The 15,480-nt window shown below is 32.5% G+C and overlaps 2 protein-coding genes and 1 long non-coding RNA gene across 6 annotated transcripts; 2 read left to right on the forward strand and 1 right to left on the reverse strand.

Moving 5' to 3' along the window:
* Positions 1 to 3,702: 3,702 nt before the first annotated feature.
* LOC137000396 (uncharacterized) lies at positions 3,703 to 7,516 on the forward strand. 3 transcript variants are annotated; one of them, XR_010890647.1, is made up of 5 exons: positions 3,703 to 4,159; positions 4,447 to 4,623; positions 4,967 to 5,386; positions 5,475 to 5,919; positions 6,196 to 7,516. It is a non-coding gene; the product is annotated as an uncharacterized lncRNA (long non-coding RNA). The 3 variants fall into 3 exon arrangements; XR_010890645.1 differs by having other exon boundaries at positions 3,703 to 4,623; XR_010890646.1 differs by having other exon boundaries at positions 3,703 to 4,623; positions 5,751 to 5,919.
* Positions 5,936 to 8,226, reverse strand: LOC137000395 (uncharacterized). Of its 2 annotated transcripts, XM_067356742.1 has the most exons (4): positions 7,928 to 8,226; positions 7,556 to 7,810; positions 7,272 to 7,487; positions 5,936 to 7,185 (listed from the first exon to the last, which is right to left on the reverse strand). In XM_067356742.1, exons 2-4 carry the CDS (start codon positions 7,650 to 7,652, stop codon positions 6,782 to 6,784), a joined length of 717 nt encoding a protein of 238 aa, XP_067212843.1. In that variant the 5' UTR covers positions 7,653 to 7,810; positions 7,928 to 8,226; the 3' UTR covers positions 5,936 to 6,781. The 2 variants fall into 2 exon arrangements, with proteins under 2 accessions (XP_067212843.1, XP_067212841.1); XM_067356740.1 differs by lacking the exon at positions 7,928 to 8,226 and having other exon boundaries at positions 7,556 to 7,909.
* A 5,723-nt stretch (positions 8,227 to 13,949) lies between these two features.
* Positions 13,950 to 15,253, forward strand: LOC137000521 (uncharacterized). Its single transcript, XM_067357341.1, has one exon. It carries the CDS (start codon positions 14,037 to 14,039, stop codon positions 15,090 to 15,092), a length of 1,056 nt encoding a protein of 351 aa, XP_067213442.1. The 5' UTR covers positions 13,950 to 14,036; the 3' UTR covers positions 15,093 to 15,253.
* Positions 15,254 to 15,480: the final 227 nt, after the last annotated feature.

Raw genomic sequence — 15,480 nt, forward strand, 5'->3', positions numbered from 1 at the left:
TATATACAAATTTTATTTTTATTGTGACTATTTTTACATTATATAATAAATAAAAAATTTAAAAAAAAATTACATATTTTATAATAAAATGTGCTTCAAATGTACTATTATTTATATTACTTATACGTACTTTACCTTTTTTGAAATGTGTCTATTCTTAAAATAATGTAATATATTAGAAGCTTTTATTTTTAGAAATTTTGCTAATAATCTTTCCTTTATGCTCATAAAGATACTTACATGTCAAATGTCTATATAAAATATTTGAAAAAAATATGTATTTTGAAAAAATGTTTCAAAAATTCTTTAGTTTTAAAGGAGTAATAAAAAATAGTAATAAAACAATATCTTGATAGTGGTGTCATTAAAGCGAGATTGTCGTAAATTTTTAAAATATAAATAATAATTAATATGAAACTTTTCGAGAGAGAAAGAGAGTGACGTCACTTATTAAGATTACTGTTTTATTGTTTCCTTAACTTAAAACTAAACAATTTCTGTTTAAATCTTTAAAAAAAATATATTTTTTAAAGGCATTTTAAATAAACATTTAAAATAGATATTTTTCTGGGTGGTATTTATAGTCCAATTTTATATTTAGAATTGTCTTATGATTTCATTCAACTAATGAAATAATGTTGCGCAACCATTTTGTTGATTGAATGAGGTTTTAAAATGATTTCGAATATAAGATCGGATTATTAACACCATCCTATATTCAATAATTTTATTTGGATTTTATCTGGATAAAAAAAAATATCCAGGGGACATTGTTGGGATCTAATTTAATCATATGTAGGATATCCCAGGGATATCCCAGGGATTTATTTTTGGATGTCCTACGGATATCTGAAAAGCGGACATTCGGATATCCCACGGATGCCCTACGGATATCCTATGGCTTTGTACAGACATCCCAGGGATATCTGAAAATCCTTTACATTACATCCCACGGACATCCGTAGGATGAAATTTTGCTATGTGGGAGTATTAAGGTAAGATTCCCGAAAATTGAATGTTTTACAAGATATTTTGTATTTTATGTCAAAATGCTGTAACTTTCAAGCCTCATAACTCGAAAAGTATTTAATGAAAAATAACTTCATTATAGTGTTTCGGAAACGTCTTGACACCAGCTTTAAGAATATGTAATAGAAAATAGGAGTTTTCATTTAAGATTTCAAAGTTGACCTTTGCGGTGTTCTTCAAGGTCACATAAAGGTCATTTCAATATAACCATATAATAGACCACTTAATATACTAAAACTTTTGTATTAAACATTTTCTTCCATAATCATTATTTTCCAAGATATTTGACCGTTACGAAACTTTCTCCCATCACTGTATAAGATTACCGCTTTTTGATTACCTAACCTTTCTCGGATCGACAACTCGAATCGAATTCTAGTGTCGTAGATCGGCGAACATTGAGATTAACGCAGACAGTGAAGTGTGAGTTTTGTGCTGTGATTCTCCCTTAAAAAACGGAAAAAGGCGCATAAGCGATAACATATAAGCGGGAGCGTTGCAATATAGTACGCAATATACGCTCCAGCGTAGGGCGCAAAATTTGGAGGGGCGCAAAATTTGGAGGGGCGCAACATTTGGAGGGGCGCAACATTTGGAGGAGCTCAAAATTTTATAAATGCCAATAATTTTTTAAGTGTATAAAAATTGACTACTCGGTCCTCGGTCTGCGAGGATCCGCTCCTACCCGGCTCGATGTGCTTGCTTATAAAACTGTTTAATCGCGTGGCGGCGCAGCAGCGAAAAAAATGACTCGATACGATGCCGCCCGCTTGTAGTATCTCATTTAATCACGTGGCGGCGTAGCGGTGAAAGAAGTTCTCGCTACAGAGTTTGCCTACGTTATAAACTATATAGAGCGGCGAAACGCGCAAGCGGATAATGTGGAATATATGATTATTGTCATTTGACTTGAGTTCGGCCTTTCAGATAATTTTGTTATTGGAAAATAAACACAATAAACTATACTTTTCATTTTTTTTCATTTCCTTTTTTCTGGTTTATTATTACTTATTTTTCTTTTTTTTTTGGTTCATAAAATAAATATTCATTTATTGCGTATATAGGTAAAAAATATACAAATATTTACACGATACTTATACGAAATTATACGAAACCATGAGTAATAAAAAACCTTCTGGTTTTCAATTTCGTCAAGAGAGAAAGAGAAAAGAAGAAGAAAGTAAAAAATTATCGGGTTCATTGACTAAATTTTTAAAAACTACAAATGCTTCCGTTCATTCAACGAGTTCATTGGTGACAAACATATCTTCTTGCGCTCTCCCTTTGATGTCTACTTTTTCAGACTCAATACCATCAACGTTGACCGTAGATGTTTCATCTTCTAGAACTCTTCCAAATTCGATTTCACTTTCTGCTTTAATTCATACTGATACCAATGTTGACGATACTGATATAAATGTTTCTCGATTAGTTCAAATCGATCAATTTGAAGATCCAGATCTTTGGCCTGATATAATTTCTCACGATATGATTTCTTATATTATTTTTTATATTTCTCTCTGATATGATTTCTTGACTCAGATGATTGATCATGGTATTCCCAATCAAATTATGGATTTTAACTTTCCATTAGATTCAAATAATAGATGTTTTTCAACAACTTTATATACTCGTATAATGGCTAACGGTGAAAAATTACTCAGAAATTGGTTAATTTATTCAAAATCTAAAAATGCTGTTTTTTGTTTCTCTTGTTCTTTATATAAACGAAATAAAAATAAATTTTCAAGTCCCTGTGGCTATTCTGATTGGTCGAATATACATCGTGTCGTTAAAGATCATGAGCAAACCAAGAAACATCTTGAAACTTTTAAATCTTGGCAACTCTTCGCTAATCGAATGACCTCTCAGCACACTATAGACTTTCACAATGAAAAAGTTTTAAATATTGAACAAACACATTGGAGGAATGTCTTTAAACGATTAATTCTAATTGTTACATATCTTGCTCAACAAAATTTAGCTTTTCGAGGTAAATCTAATTCTTTATATACCCCAAATAATGGTAATTTCTTGCAACTTGTGCAGACAATAGCCGAATTTGACTCAGTCATGGCTGAACACTTGCGTCGATTTTTAGAAAAAAAAGAAGGACATCATTATTTAAGTAATACTATTCAAAATGAGCTATTATCATCTATGTCTAAATTAATTTCCGATTCAATAATTTCTTCAATTAATTCAAGTAAATATTTTGCGATTATTACGGATTCAACACCAGATATTTCTCATCAGGAGCAATTAACAATAGTAGTGCGTTTTGTTTCATATAAAAATAATCAATTTAAAATTCATGAACACTTTCTTGGTTTTATTAAAGAAAATAATAAAACAGGTGCAGCCATTGCAAGTGCTATTTTAGAATTTCTATTAACGAATAATTTAGATATACAAAATCTGAGAGGTCAAGGTTATGATAACGGTTCAAATATGCAAGGAAAAAACAATGGAGTACAACAACATATTTTAAATAAGAATCCTTTAGCCTTTTTTGTTCCTTGCGCATGCTACTCTTTAAATTTAATAGTAAATGATGCAGCTGATGCATCATTAGAATCGTTTTAATTTTTTTCATTAATACAAGAAATTTATAACTTTTTTTCCCGATCTACAAATCGATGGGATATTTTAAAAAAACATTTCGGAAATTCAGACAGTTATGGTTTAACACCAAAAAATGTATCAGCTACACAATGGTCATCGCGTGTGAATGCAGTAAAAGCTTTGCGTTATAATTTACCAATTATTTATGACAGTCTTTTAGAGATTTTTGAAAATACAGATAATAAAACTATAAAGAATACAGCTCATAGTATTGCCAAAAAAATTTCAAATTATAAATTTATATTATCTGTGCTTTGCTGGTATGATATTTTACAAAGAATCAATAGGTTTGTTTTTTATTCCTGAACTGGCTGCACTAGTTCAAAAAGTGTACACTGAAGCGTTCTTTATTGCAGAACTGGTATTACTGACGCTGTTCGTTATGACAGTGTAGCGGAACTTAGTGTAATAGTTCACTGAACTGATTGCACTAGGTCTAGAGCCAGTGCAAGCAGTGCAAGAACAGCAGCCTAAGAAATAGGCGCCATAAATAGATAATTAAATTGTAAGTATGAAATTGTAAGTAAGAATTTTTGTAAATAAAAAACTTAACAACAAGACTTAACTTTTATTTTAATGTATAATGTTTAAAATATAATGTTTAAAATTTAAATATATAAATCTGTATCGTTAAATTTTGAGGTTAAAAAATTTTATACTGTAACGTATAATAATTATTAATATATAATATTATATATTTATATAAATAAAACGATTTAAATTAACATCTAAATGTAGGTATATACAATATATTACTGACAGTATTAATTTTTATAATTTTGTTTGAAACAGGTTATTTCAGGTTGTTATCTAAAACAGGGTCAGAATATATACGGATAGACACATAAGAATTACAATTATAATTATAAATCAAGAAGATCATAATGGAAGAAACAGCAACCATACAAAAAGATGCTATGGAAAATATTTTAGTTGATCATGATGGATATGTAACTTGTATTTCCGAAGGTATTATCTATTTAAAGCTATATTCACAATTGTAATAGTTTTCAAATTTATTGATTAAAAGCATAATTAATTATGAATTTGTTTACATAAATTGCAGTTGAATTATGTTGATCAATATCAGTTTTATTACTAAATTTTGTTCAATGACTACATTTAGTCAATTTAGTTAATTTTATGAATAAATATGATAAAGATTTTATTTAATGAATCAATTATAAAGTCTGTGATTATAAATCTGTAATTAATTATACTGTTAATATATTAGAAAATGTTTATTACTATCAGTCTACACACACATGTCTATATATATGTATAAAGATTAGCACACCACACATATTTTCAGGAGGATTAGAATTTCAAATTCTATACAAAGAAATCGATTTTAATAATGACAGTTTCTATTGCAAATTTGATAATAAAAATATAATAATAACATTAAATAACAATGTACTCAACACAAGGCAAAATCAATTAAACACTAATGAAATAGAAGAAACACATAGAAAAGTCTTCTCTTGGACAGATGCAAATACAAAATTATTTTTATCGTTATATAAAGAAAACATAGATCTTGTTGTGCAAAGAAAAATTAAAAAAAAAAAATTTTGTGGTACAAAATTGCAGAAAAAATGAAATTACAAGGTTACAACGTTTCTGCAATACAAGTAGAAAACAAATATAAATCGTTGGAACGATCTTTTAAAAATGTGATAACGCATAATAAAAAAACTGGGAGAAATAAATTATCCTGTCCTTATGAAACGTAAGTATATTAACTAATTTTTAAAAGATCTTTAATTTTACAAAAGATATTAAGATTATATAACAAAACAAAATTAATTTAATTATAGAGAATTAACAGAATTATTAGGTAAAAAGCACAATATTGAACCGTTATTATTATCAGGAAACAAAGGGATAATTTTAAAAAGCGATGGAAGATCCACATCTTCGCAAGTGTTAAATTTTTAATAAATAAATAAAATCTTAATTATTAGAAAATATATTTGCATATAATTGATAATATTGAGTTATGTAAAAATATGTATAGTTGTGTTAATAATACTTATAAAAACTTTTATAACGTTTTTATAACAGACGTTTTTATTATTTGTTTTATGTTGCAGGTCTGTCTGTGATATAAATGAAAATAAAGAAAATAATTACAATATTACTAATGCAAGTGTAAATATTAATGATAAGCAATGTGCAATCAATAAGCAGCAACAAACAACATCGTATCCAACAACATCTGATGAAAGTACAATCTCTAGCATAAGCGATACTTTTGGAGAAGTAAGTAGATAATCAGTAATCATATATTAAAGATAATAAATCTGTTTACATCTAAAAAATGCTTCTATTGTTTATATGTTTAATATATACTATTCACAGAAATTTGTGCTTTAAAAGTCAAGAATTTTTTAAACAAAATACTTATGTTAGAACTGTACATGTATATACTTTTCTATATTATGATACAATGAAAATATTCCGCGCGTGGGCAGATCTATTATTTTATTTTATATTTCCTTTCAATAAAAAAATTAATGATAACAATTTTGAATACAGACATTCAAAAAGAAAAATCGTACAAAAAAAATTGGCACTACGACACGAGTTTTAGAAGTATGTGAACAAAACCTTGAAAAATTAACGAACGACATACGTGAAGAGAATAAAATAAAAGGGGAAATATTAGAAGAATACAAAAAAATGTCAAAATCACAGGAACAGTTTATGGCACAAATGCAAGAGCAATTAATCGTTGCAAATTCCTTACGGCAAGAAAAAAACAAACTGTTGCAAGAATTTTTGCAATTGCAAGCAAAAAAATAATTAAAACAAGGCAATATACTAAAAAATTTTGAAGTTTATTTTTTGTTTTTATTATTAAAAAAGTAATATATAAGGATATAACCAAAGATATGTGATTCTTAATGTAATGTTTTTTAAAGTATTTTTTTTTTTTATGTCAAAGACATTAATATGTTGCACATATTTGTTTATTTTTATTTCTGTATTTTTTGTGTTTCAGAAATACATGTTTATAATACACAATACATTTTTATTATTATTATGTAGTAAAAAAATTATTTTTGTTTCATTTTTTCAATGAATTTTTTAAATATATTTTTTATATAGACATGTACATATTTCAAAAAGAAGTTATTTGATGACATATATTATCTCGTTTATGTATGCCCGTTTCGTATTCTTTTGGTGCTTCATTGTTTATTCCTATGTATTGCGCTTCTAAATCTGGTAGCTGATCGTCTATAGGTGCTTCCAAAAATTGCAAGTCTTCTATGTTGGCTATGTTATGTAAGACACAACATGCGTGTATGACCAGTACCATCCGTGAAATGTCTCTTAGTTTAAAATGATACAGCTGTCGAAATCTCTGTTTTAAACACCCAAACGCATTTTCAATAATAACTCTGCAGGAACTTAACTTTTCATTAAATATTTTTTGCCTTCTTGTTAAATGTCCATTATCTTTGTACGGAACGATTAGTTGTGATAGGCAAGGATATGCGCTATCTCCCAACAAGAAATTATCTAAAAAAAAATATTAATAGCATTTAAATATTAATTTATATCGGCTTTTATTTTATTTTTATTTTTATTTAGTATTTTCAACTTACCGCCACATAGTTCATGTAAATCATTATATATGGAAGAATTTTTAAGAACTCTGGCATCATAGACTGAACCTGGATATCCAACAAATATATCAATAAATTTTAAATTGTGATTAACTGTTCCTTGGACATGTATAGAAAAATATTGCTTTCGGTTTATATACGAATTGGCATCTTCCACTGGTTTGTCAATCCTTATATGGGAACCATCTATAGCACCTAAAACAAATAGCAATATATAAATAAAACATTTTAAGCAAAACACAAATAAAGATATAAATACTTACCAATTACACCAGGAAATCCTTTATTTCGAAAATAAATTAAAGTTTCTTCTTTCTCCATAAGTGTTGGATATCTTATGATACTAGGCGCCAAGGACATAATAAATTCCGTCACTCTTGTTATTATTTGGTACAATGTACTTATTGCAATACCAAATCGGTCTGCTATATCTCGATATGATCCTGTTTCGTGTCCAACAAACCACAAGTATGACAAAATGTGTTTTTCAGCTGTGACTTTTTCATGTTCTACACGAGCTGAAAAAATATGCAATAAGATGTCTATTTATTAAAAAATTAAAATATAACTTTTTTAAAACTGTACATTTTTTAAATTAATATTTTTATAATATTAATTGTTAACTTTTTACTTACTTTGTATAGAAGTAAATATATCTGATGCTTCAAATTTATTTATTAATTGTGTAACGATGCAGCATGCATCGTCACGGCTACGGACCGAACATCGTCCGTAGCCAAAAAGGGCGCATCGCGCGCCGATAAACTTTTCATATAAACACCGACGGTCAATCGCCGGACGGCCCCCCACACCCGACCGTTTTCGAAATTTACCAGGTGGGGGTCCGCCGGCTAAACCGCCGATGCTTGCCGATCCTTCGCCAGTCGGGCGGCAGCCGGGTATAAAAGAGGTTCGGCTGTACGCTTTTCCACCAGATCCCGTTCACTGCTCGCCAGTGAACGTCCTGTTGCGAGAGCACTCGTAATCCTTCGAGAATACTCGAAGTCTATGTCCAGCAGCCTCACGAGCACGAGCATACTCGTGCACCAACCGAGCATACTCGGCCTCAGGAACCGCTTCCACGTTACGGGCACACCCGTATCCTCGCCGAGCATACTCGGCTCTAGACCACGATACGAGAATACTCGTATTCCTGCCGAGCATACTCAGCCGCCAGGAACCGTCCTCCGTTCCGTCGTGCGAGCATACTCGCACGTTACCGAGCATACTCGGTTTCGTTACCTCGCATACGAGCGCACTCGTATTATAACCGAGCATACTCGGTCTCGCTACCTAAATACGAGCACACTCGTATATTACCGAGCGCACTCGGCTTCATTCTTACATACGGGCCTACCCGTATACCGCCGGGAATACTCGGCTCCACATTAGAACACCAGCCATTTCGAGACGCGGGCAATACGCGCGTCTTCGCTCCCGTTTTCATCCTCTTAAAATCGGGTCCTCAAATCCGGCAGGCAATCGCGAACTAATCGAACCAGCGGCGAACATCGACACCACCGCGCACGCGGCCGAACATATCGATCAGTCGATCGATCCTCGCCGTCGCTCGAACGCCTCGACCAACGCGCTCGCAGTCGCCTAGGGGCCACTGCAACACCCGCGCTTGCGCTGACGCTTTCTCGTCACAATTATTCACCACCACCGAGATAATTTATAAACCGCGTTCAAACCAACATATTAAAACGCTCTGTATCCACACGGATTTGTAAAGTATAGACTTCATCAGTTAAGAAATAAATCTTGTTTTATTACTACATTTTATTTATTTCATCCGAGCATTCTTCTGCGTGCCCCCAACCGACCGAACTCCTGACTCCGACGAGTTACTCCGCGCAAAACAACGTACCGTTTCAATTGGTATGTTATTTCTTTTGACAGTCGAAAATGCATCACAAAATCTCTATTATAATTATTAACAATATTTTCAATATAATTTTGTACTTTAATATGTTTTATTCTTTTCAGTAATCCAAACAGCGGATGTAATATTTGTAACTTGTTGTGTTCTAAAAAATAGTTAATAAAGATTGATTTTTTTTATATGTATTTGACATTTTTTTATATATATTTAATGTGCCATCAATTACATATTTATTGTAGATTTTTTGATACTTTTTGTATGTAAAAGGATAAATAAATTATTGATGAGTTGGTTGATAGGTTATGTTTTGCATTACAATATTAAAAGTCTGCATATAAAAAACAATCCTTACCATTGTCTTCAAATAAAAGCATTTCCAATGGTGAAATTGTAATTGGAATATGATCATCTTCGTCAGAAGATTCTATTAATTCCAATACTAGGGGAAGGTGGGGTAAGACGGACCGCGGGGTAAAATGATCCATTTGCTAGATCTTATTAGTAAGTACCTCTATCTGCTAGATAAACATAAAATTAATTTCCTTTTTGATGCTTTTTAACTGTTTAAAAATTACATCATTATATCATAAGACTATCGTAAGTTATTTATAAAGAAACGTCAAATTCTTGCAAATAGATCTCGTGATCTAATTTCTTAGTATTACATTTTAAGTGACTAAGATTGCAAAACTTAATATTTTTAAATTTTTCTACAAGTTCCATATTTCTGGTTATTGAGAAGTAATATTTCATCAGTTACATTTAAAAAATAATTTTGATACAGGTAAATAAAAATAAGATAATATTAATGTTGTCATGTGGGGTAAAATGGACCAATTTAAATGAGGTAAAACGGACCAATTTATATATTTGTTCTACTTATATTTTCTACTTATACTTTCTACTTATAGTTTTCTGCTTATATATTTGCTCTGATTTGAGAAATATTTTACATCTCATTTTTTTTTACTGAAAAAAGCTATGAAAAATAAAAAACGCACTGTTAAAAGTAGAAGAAACTTGAAATTTATTGAAAATAATGTCTCCAAATAAAAACAGATTTTATAATAATTATTTATTTTATTTACATGCTTTATTTTAAAATGTTATATTTAATGTTATATTTAATATAAACGTTAAAAATTATAAAGATTATAATTATTTTAAAGATTTGTGTGTATAATAAAATAATTAATGTTAAATTAATTTCTATTCTTATTCAAAAATATTTAATAAATACTATATAGTTTTGATTTTGAGTTGATCAGTTAAATTATTTCTTGATCCATATTATCTCGGCTTGGTCCATTTTACCCCATGGGATGGTCCATTTTACCCCACCTATGGGGTAAAACAGACCAAAATTAAGTTTTTAAAAATTTTAATAATAATTCAAACTTTTGCAAATTTTGAAAATTTAACATTATAATCTTATAATAAACATTCTACAGTTTCTTCATGCTAAATTTCAGTTATTTTTTGTTATTAATATAAAAAATATAGCCATTTTTGCTTAGGGGGTCCGTCTTACCCCACCTTCCCCTACTATTTTATTTATTATATTGTCACACATTATTTTTGCACTGCAGTGTTTTTTATTCTTGCACTTTTTCAGTCTGCACTCTCAATCCTTACTTAAACTCCCTAGTTTTAGTTTAGTTCTAGTTCAGTTCAGTGTAGGAATAAAAAACAAACCTAATATTGTGTCAAAATCTTTACAGTCGCATCAAATTAATATACCGCAATGCTTATCTTTAATTGAAAATGTAACTGAGTTTTTAAGAGACTACCGTGAAAATGGTTTTATAAATATTGAAACCAATGCCAAAGATCTTGCAGCTCAAATGAACGTTTCTCCAGAATTTCCATCCGTATCGCAATTTCAATTAAGAAAACGGACACAATTTAGTAATAAAAATGAAGTAATTGCAGATGCCAGACAGAAATTTAAAGTAGAATTTTTTAATTATATTATTGACGTAGCTCTAAATTCGTTAGAAGAACGATTTGAGCAGCTTAACTACCATAATCATGCTTTCAAATTTCTGTATGACATAAATACTTCCGATGTTACATTAAATCAATGCAAAACTTTAGAATTAAAACTTTACAACAAAAACACAAATTGTTCTGATATAAATGCCATTGAACTTTTTGATGAGATAAATTTATATAAAACAACATTTTCAGATGTACAACAAAACATTTTGCAATCGCCAATTGATATTTTAAATAAAATAGCTCAAAATGGCTTTCTGGAAATATTTCCGAATTTAACAATAGCATTTCGGATATTACTAACTATGCCAATATCTGTGGCAACTGGTGAGGCCAGTTTTTCAAAATTAAAATTAATAAAAAATTATCTGAGAAGTACAATGACGCAAACACGGTTATCCGATTTAGCAATCATATCAATTGAAAAGGAAGTGGCCAATAATCTCAATTATAAGGACATTATAGAAATATTCGCAAGGGCTAAGGCCAGAAAACATAATTTTTAAATTCTTTTATTATTATTATTCATATATATAAATTTAAAAATATAAAAAATATAAAAATAAAAATTATAAAAAATATAATATAATATAAAAATAATAAAAAAATATCAAAAAATATAAAAAAGCAAAAAAAAAACGGAACCGTTATCCTACTACGTCCTCGTTGTGGTTCTGGGTAGCGCTAAAAGTAGGAATTTTAGAAACCTTTTCTTTTTGCCTCGCGCTTGGGGCGCGCAAGCCTCTTTCAGCGTAGGGGCGCTTAGGACAGTCGCAACGCCTCCGCATATAAGGCGTCAGAAACTATTAAATTGACAGATAATTATTAAAATCTAAAATTATTATATTATATGCAAGTCATCTTTCTATATATATCATAAATAAGGTTATGTTTGTGAGATGTTGGCTAGTAGAACACCACTACTACAATTTTTATTTATATATTTTATATTAACTTTTGTGCTATATGTGGCGGCTCACCGCCACACCGCTGCACTGACGCGGTATAATACGCCGCGGCGCCGCTACGCGCCGCAGGCCTTCTACCAGTTACAAGCTTGCGGACCCACCGCCAGGTTGCGCAGGCGGTGAAGAGCCTTCTCGCGATCAAGCTTCGATCGACGAGATATAAAAGAGCTGCTCCGCAGATCTTTACTCACTCACTCGCTTCAAGGCGAGCTCTCACTAAGGGCCCTTGAACGGAGTCACAGCTCTGCTTCGAAGAGCGCAACCAGCAAGTCTTCTCGACTTTTCACAGTGCCTGGGAAGGCACGGAAGCGAGAGACTCAGCCTCAGCTCTGGCCGCACACCTCACGTAGGATGTACAGCTACGGTCAGCTGACGCACCAGCATCGCCGTCGCCACCACAGACTCTACAGCGGAAAATAATTCCCTTAGAGTTCTGTGCCCGGTTGACTCGGCCCCCACGTGACACTCACGTTCCGGGGACATCCGAATGCGAAGGCCTCTCCCGCCTCGGCTCGCAGACTCACTTGCGCCATTGAGAGCCGGACGGTCGCAGCGCATGGCACAACGGAGACATACTCCACCGCAACGCAAACCTCGCCGCCGGGATGCAACACGCACCCTCGCATGAATCGTCCTGTTAAGGACCCGATTCCAACCACGCAGACGCGGCCGGTAATATCTTACCGCGCCCGTCACCTTTCATTCGAAACTCGCGGCCTTACACTCTGCCGCGAATGCGCCGCTGGCGCACTCAAGTTACACACACACTTGTACATACATACTTCTCTCTGACAAAGAAATAAACACATTTCTACACCATTGACTCTCTCTCACTTCTCACCAGTCGAACACAATCCATTAGGCCATACGCCTATACTATATATATATATTTATAGCACAATTATATATATATATATATATATATATATATATATATATAATTTCTACAAATAAGTTAGTTTTACGTATGTAATACTATGTATAGTATAATGAAAATAGGATTCTACATTATTGTTTTAAATTATATTGCAGGAGGAGTTTGCTTATTTACAGTAAAAAAAAAACTATAGGTACTAATATTTAAGTCATCATTAATTATTGCGTAAACAAGGTAACATAATATTCTTAACTTATGGCATAAACAAGGTAACATAATACATGCATCTTTAAGAATAACTAGTTCTTTGAAAAATAACAAGAATTATGTATATGTAGGAAATATAAATGTTTGTTTTGTTAATAAATTTAGTGAATGTATAACTTATGAACAATTGAATATATACTACGTATATATATATATATATATATATATATATATATATATATATATATAAACATATACAGGGTGACCCATTCTAATCTATCACCCCAAATATTTCCGTTCCCTTGCATTTTACAAGAAAATGTTTCAGACAAATGTTGTATGGTTTCAAGGAGGCCATAAAATGATTTCATTGGTTTGACCTTGGATAGTCGTTTAAAGGTCACACGAAGGTCACCTTCAATTTCTTAAATTGAAACCTCCATTTTTCATTACTTATAACTTATTTTGAGAGCTTTCCAAAACACTATAATAAAGTTATTTTCCATTAAGTATTTGTCGCGTTATGAGGTTTAAAAGTTACGATACTGCCGGCATTAGCGTTATCCGAGATAGTCTGCGAGCGGATAGTCTGCCATATCACAGACCTTCTTAAAAAAATTTTCTACGTATTGAGAAAAATGCTATGGTATCAAGAGAAATCAGACGTGGTTTGACTTAAGGAATATTTTTCCAAACTACTAGTCGAGTCCTTTTGTGTGACCAAACATTTTTAGAGGTCACATTGATTTCTCTTGATACCATAGCATTTTTCTCAATACGTAGAAAGTTTTTTTAAGAAGGTCTGTGATATGGCAGACTATCCGCCACATGAAATCGTTGATATGATACGTATTATAGGTGAGACTAGAGGCAATTATAAAGCTGCGGAAAGATTATATGCTGAGAGATTTCCTGATAGACGACATCCAACGCGAGTGACAATAAAACATGTGGTTCATAGAGCTGAAAGAGGTGATTTAAAGAGAAAACGTCAAAAGACTGGAGCTGACGAAGTGAAAACGCTGGTAACTATTGCTGCTATTCAAATGGATCCGCATACTTCCACGAGAAAAATTCAACATCAACATGGTGTACCACAATCAACTGCGAATCGCATTTTGCCAAATTATAAATTACATCCGTATCATATTACTTTGACTCAAGCATTGAAAAACGAGGATTTTATCCGTCGTGTAAGATTTTGTAATTGGGCTGAAAATCAAATAATACGAGATCCGTTATTTTTTCGTTATATGCTTTTTTCTGATGAAGCCACAGTTAGTAAGAGTGGAGGCGTCAACAGATATAACTGCCATTATTATTCTGAAGGAAATCCACATTGGCAACGGAATGAAGAATTACAATGGCAATGGTCTATTAATGTGTGGGCTGGTACAGTAGGAGATTATGTTATTGGTCCATATTTCTTTCAAGCAAACCTTAATGCGCAAAGTTATTTATTTTTTTTGCAAAATCAGTTACCGATTCTTTTAGAGAATGTTGATCTTCAGACACGTAATCGAATGTGGTTTATGCAAGACGGAGCGCCCGCTCACAGAGCACGTGACGTCAGGGACTATTTAAATAATGTATTCGGAAGACAATGGATTGGTTTAGGTAGTCAAACTCAGGAGTGGCCTCCTAGATCTCCGGATCTGACGTCATTGGATTTTTTTCTCTGGGGATATGTTAAAGAAAAAGTGTACGAGACTGAGCCGACGACTATTGAAAATATGCAACAACGTATTCGTAACGTGTTCAGAAGCATAACACCAACTGTTCTTAATAGAGTGCGTAACAATTTTCATAAAAGATTGCGTATATGTATCCAACAAGATGGACGTGTCTTCGAACACCTTCAATAAAATACTTAATTATTTTTAAGTACGCGCACACACACACACACGCACGCACGCACGCACGCACGCACGCACGCACGCACGCACGCACGCACGCACGCACGCACGCCGCACGCACGCACGCGCACACACACACACACACATCTCCCTCTGTCTCCCGTGTCTCCCGTGTCTCCCGTGTCCCCTCCGTCAAATCGCGAGTCGCGATCTGCGGCACGCGACTCACGATGTTTTCTATTTGACAATGGGCCGGCGGTAGGAGGGAAGGTATGGCTAACGTCGCGAGTCGCGATCCGCGGATAGCGTCGTGACTCGCGATTTGACGGGGGGGACACGGTGGGGGACATAGACCCCCGCGAAGATTGTATAAATAAGATTAGGCGATCGATTCTTC

The sequence above is a fragment of the Linepithema humile genome, chromosome 6 (assembly GCF_040581485.1).
Source record: "Linepithema humile isolate Giens D197 chromosome 6, Lhum_UNIL_v1.0, whole genome shotgun sequence".
NCBI classification, from domain to species: Eukaryota; Metazoa; Arthropoda; class Insecta; order Hymenoptera; family Formicidae; genus Linepithema; species Linepithema humile.

What these genes read in the sequence shown, in the direction of transcription:
- LOC137000395 (XM_067356742.1), bottom strand. Translation starts at nt 7,652, where the DNA reads ATGTCCTTGGCGCCTAGTATCATAAGATATCCAACACTTATGGAGAAA. An exon ending in AGGATTTCCTGGTGTAATTG is followed by an intron (nt 7,488 to 7,555) that starts GTAAGTATTTAT and finishes TATTTGTTTTAG; the next exon opens with GTGCTATAGATGGTTCCCAT. An exon ending in TTTACATGAACTATGTGGCG is followed by an intron (nt 7,186 to 7,271) that starts GTAAGTTGAAAA and finishes ATTTTTTTTTAG; the next exon opens with ATAATTTCTTGTTGGGAGAT.
- LOC137000521 (XM_067357341.1), top strand. Translation starts at nt 14,037, where the DNA reads ATGGCAGACTATCCGCCACATGAAATCGTTGATATGATACGTATTATA.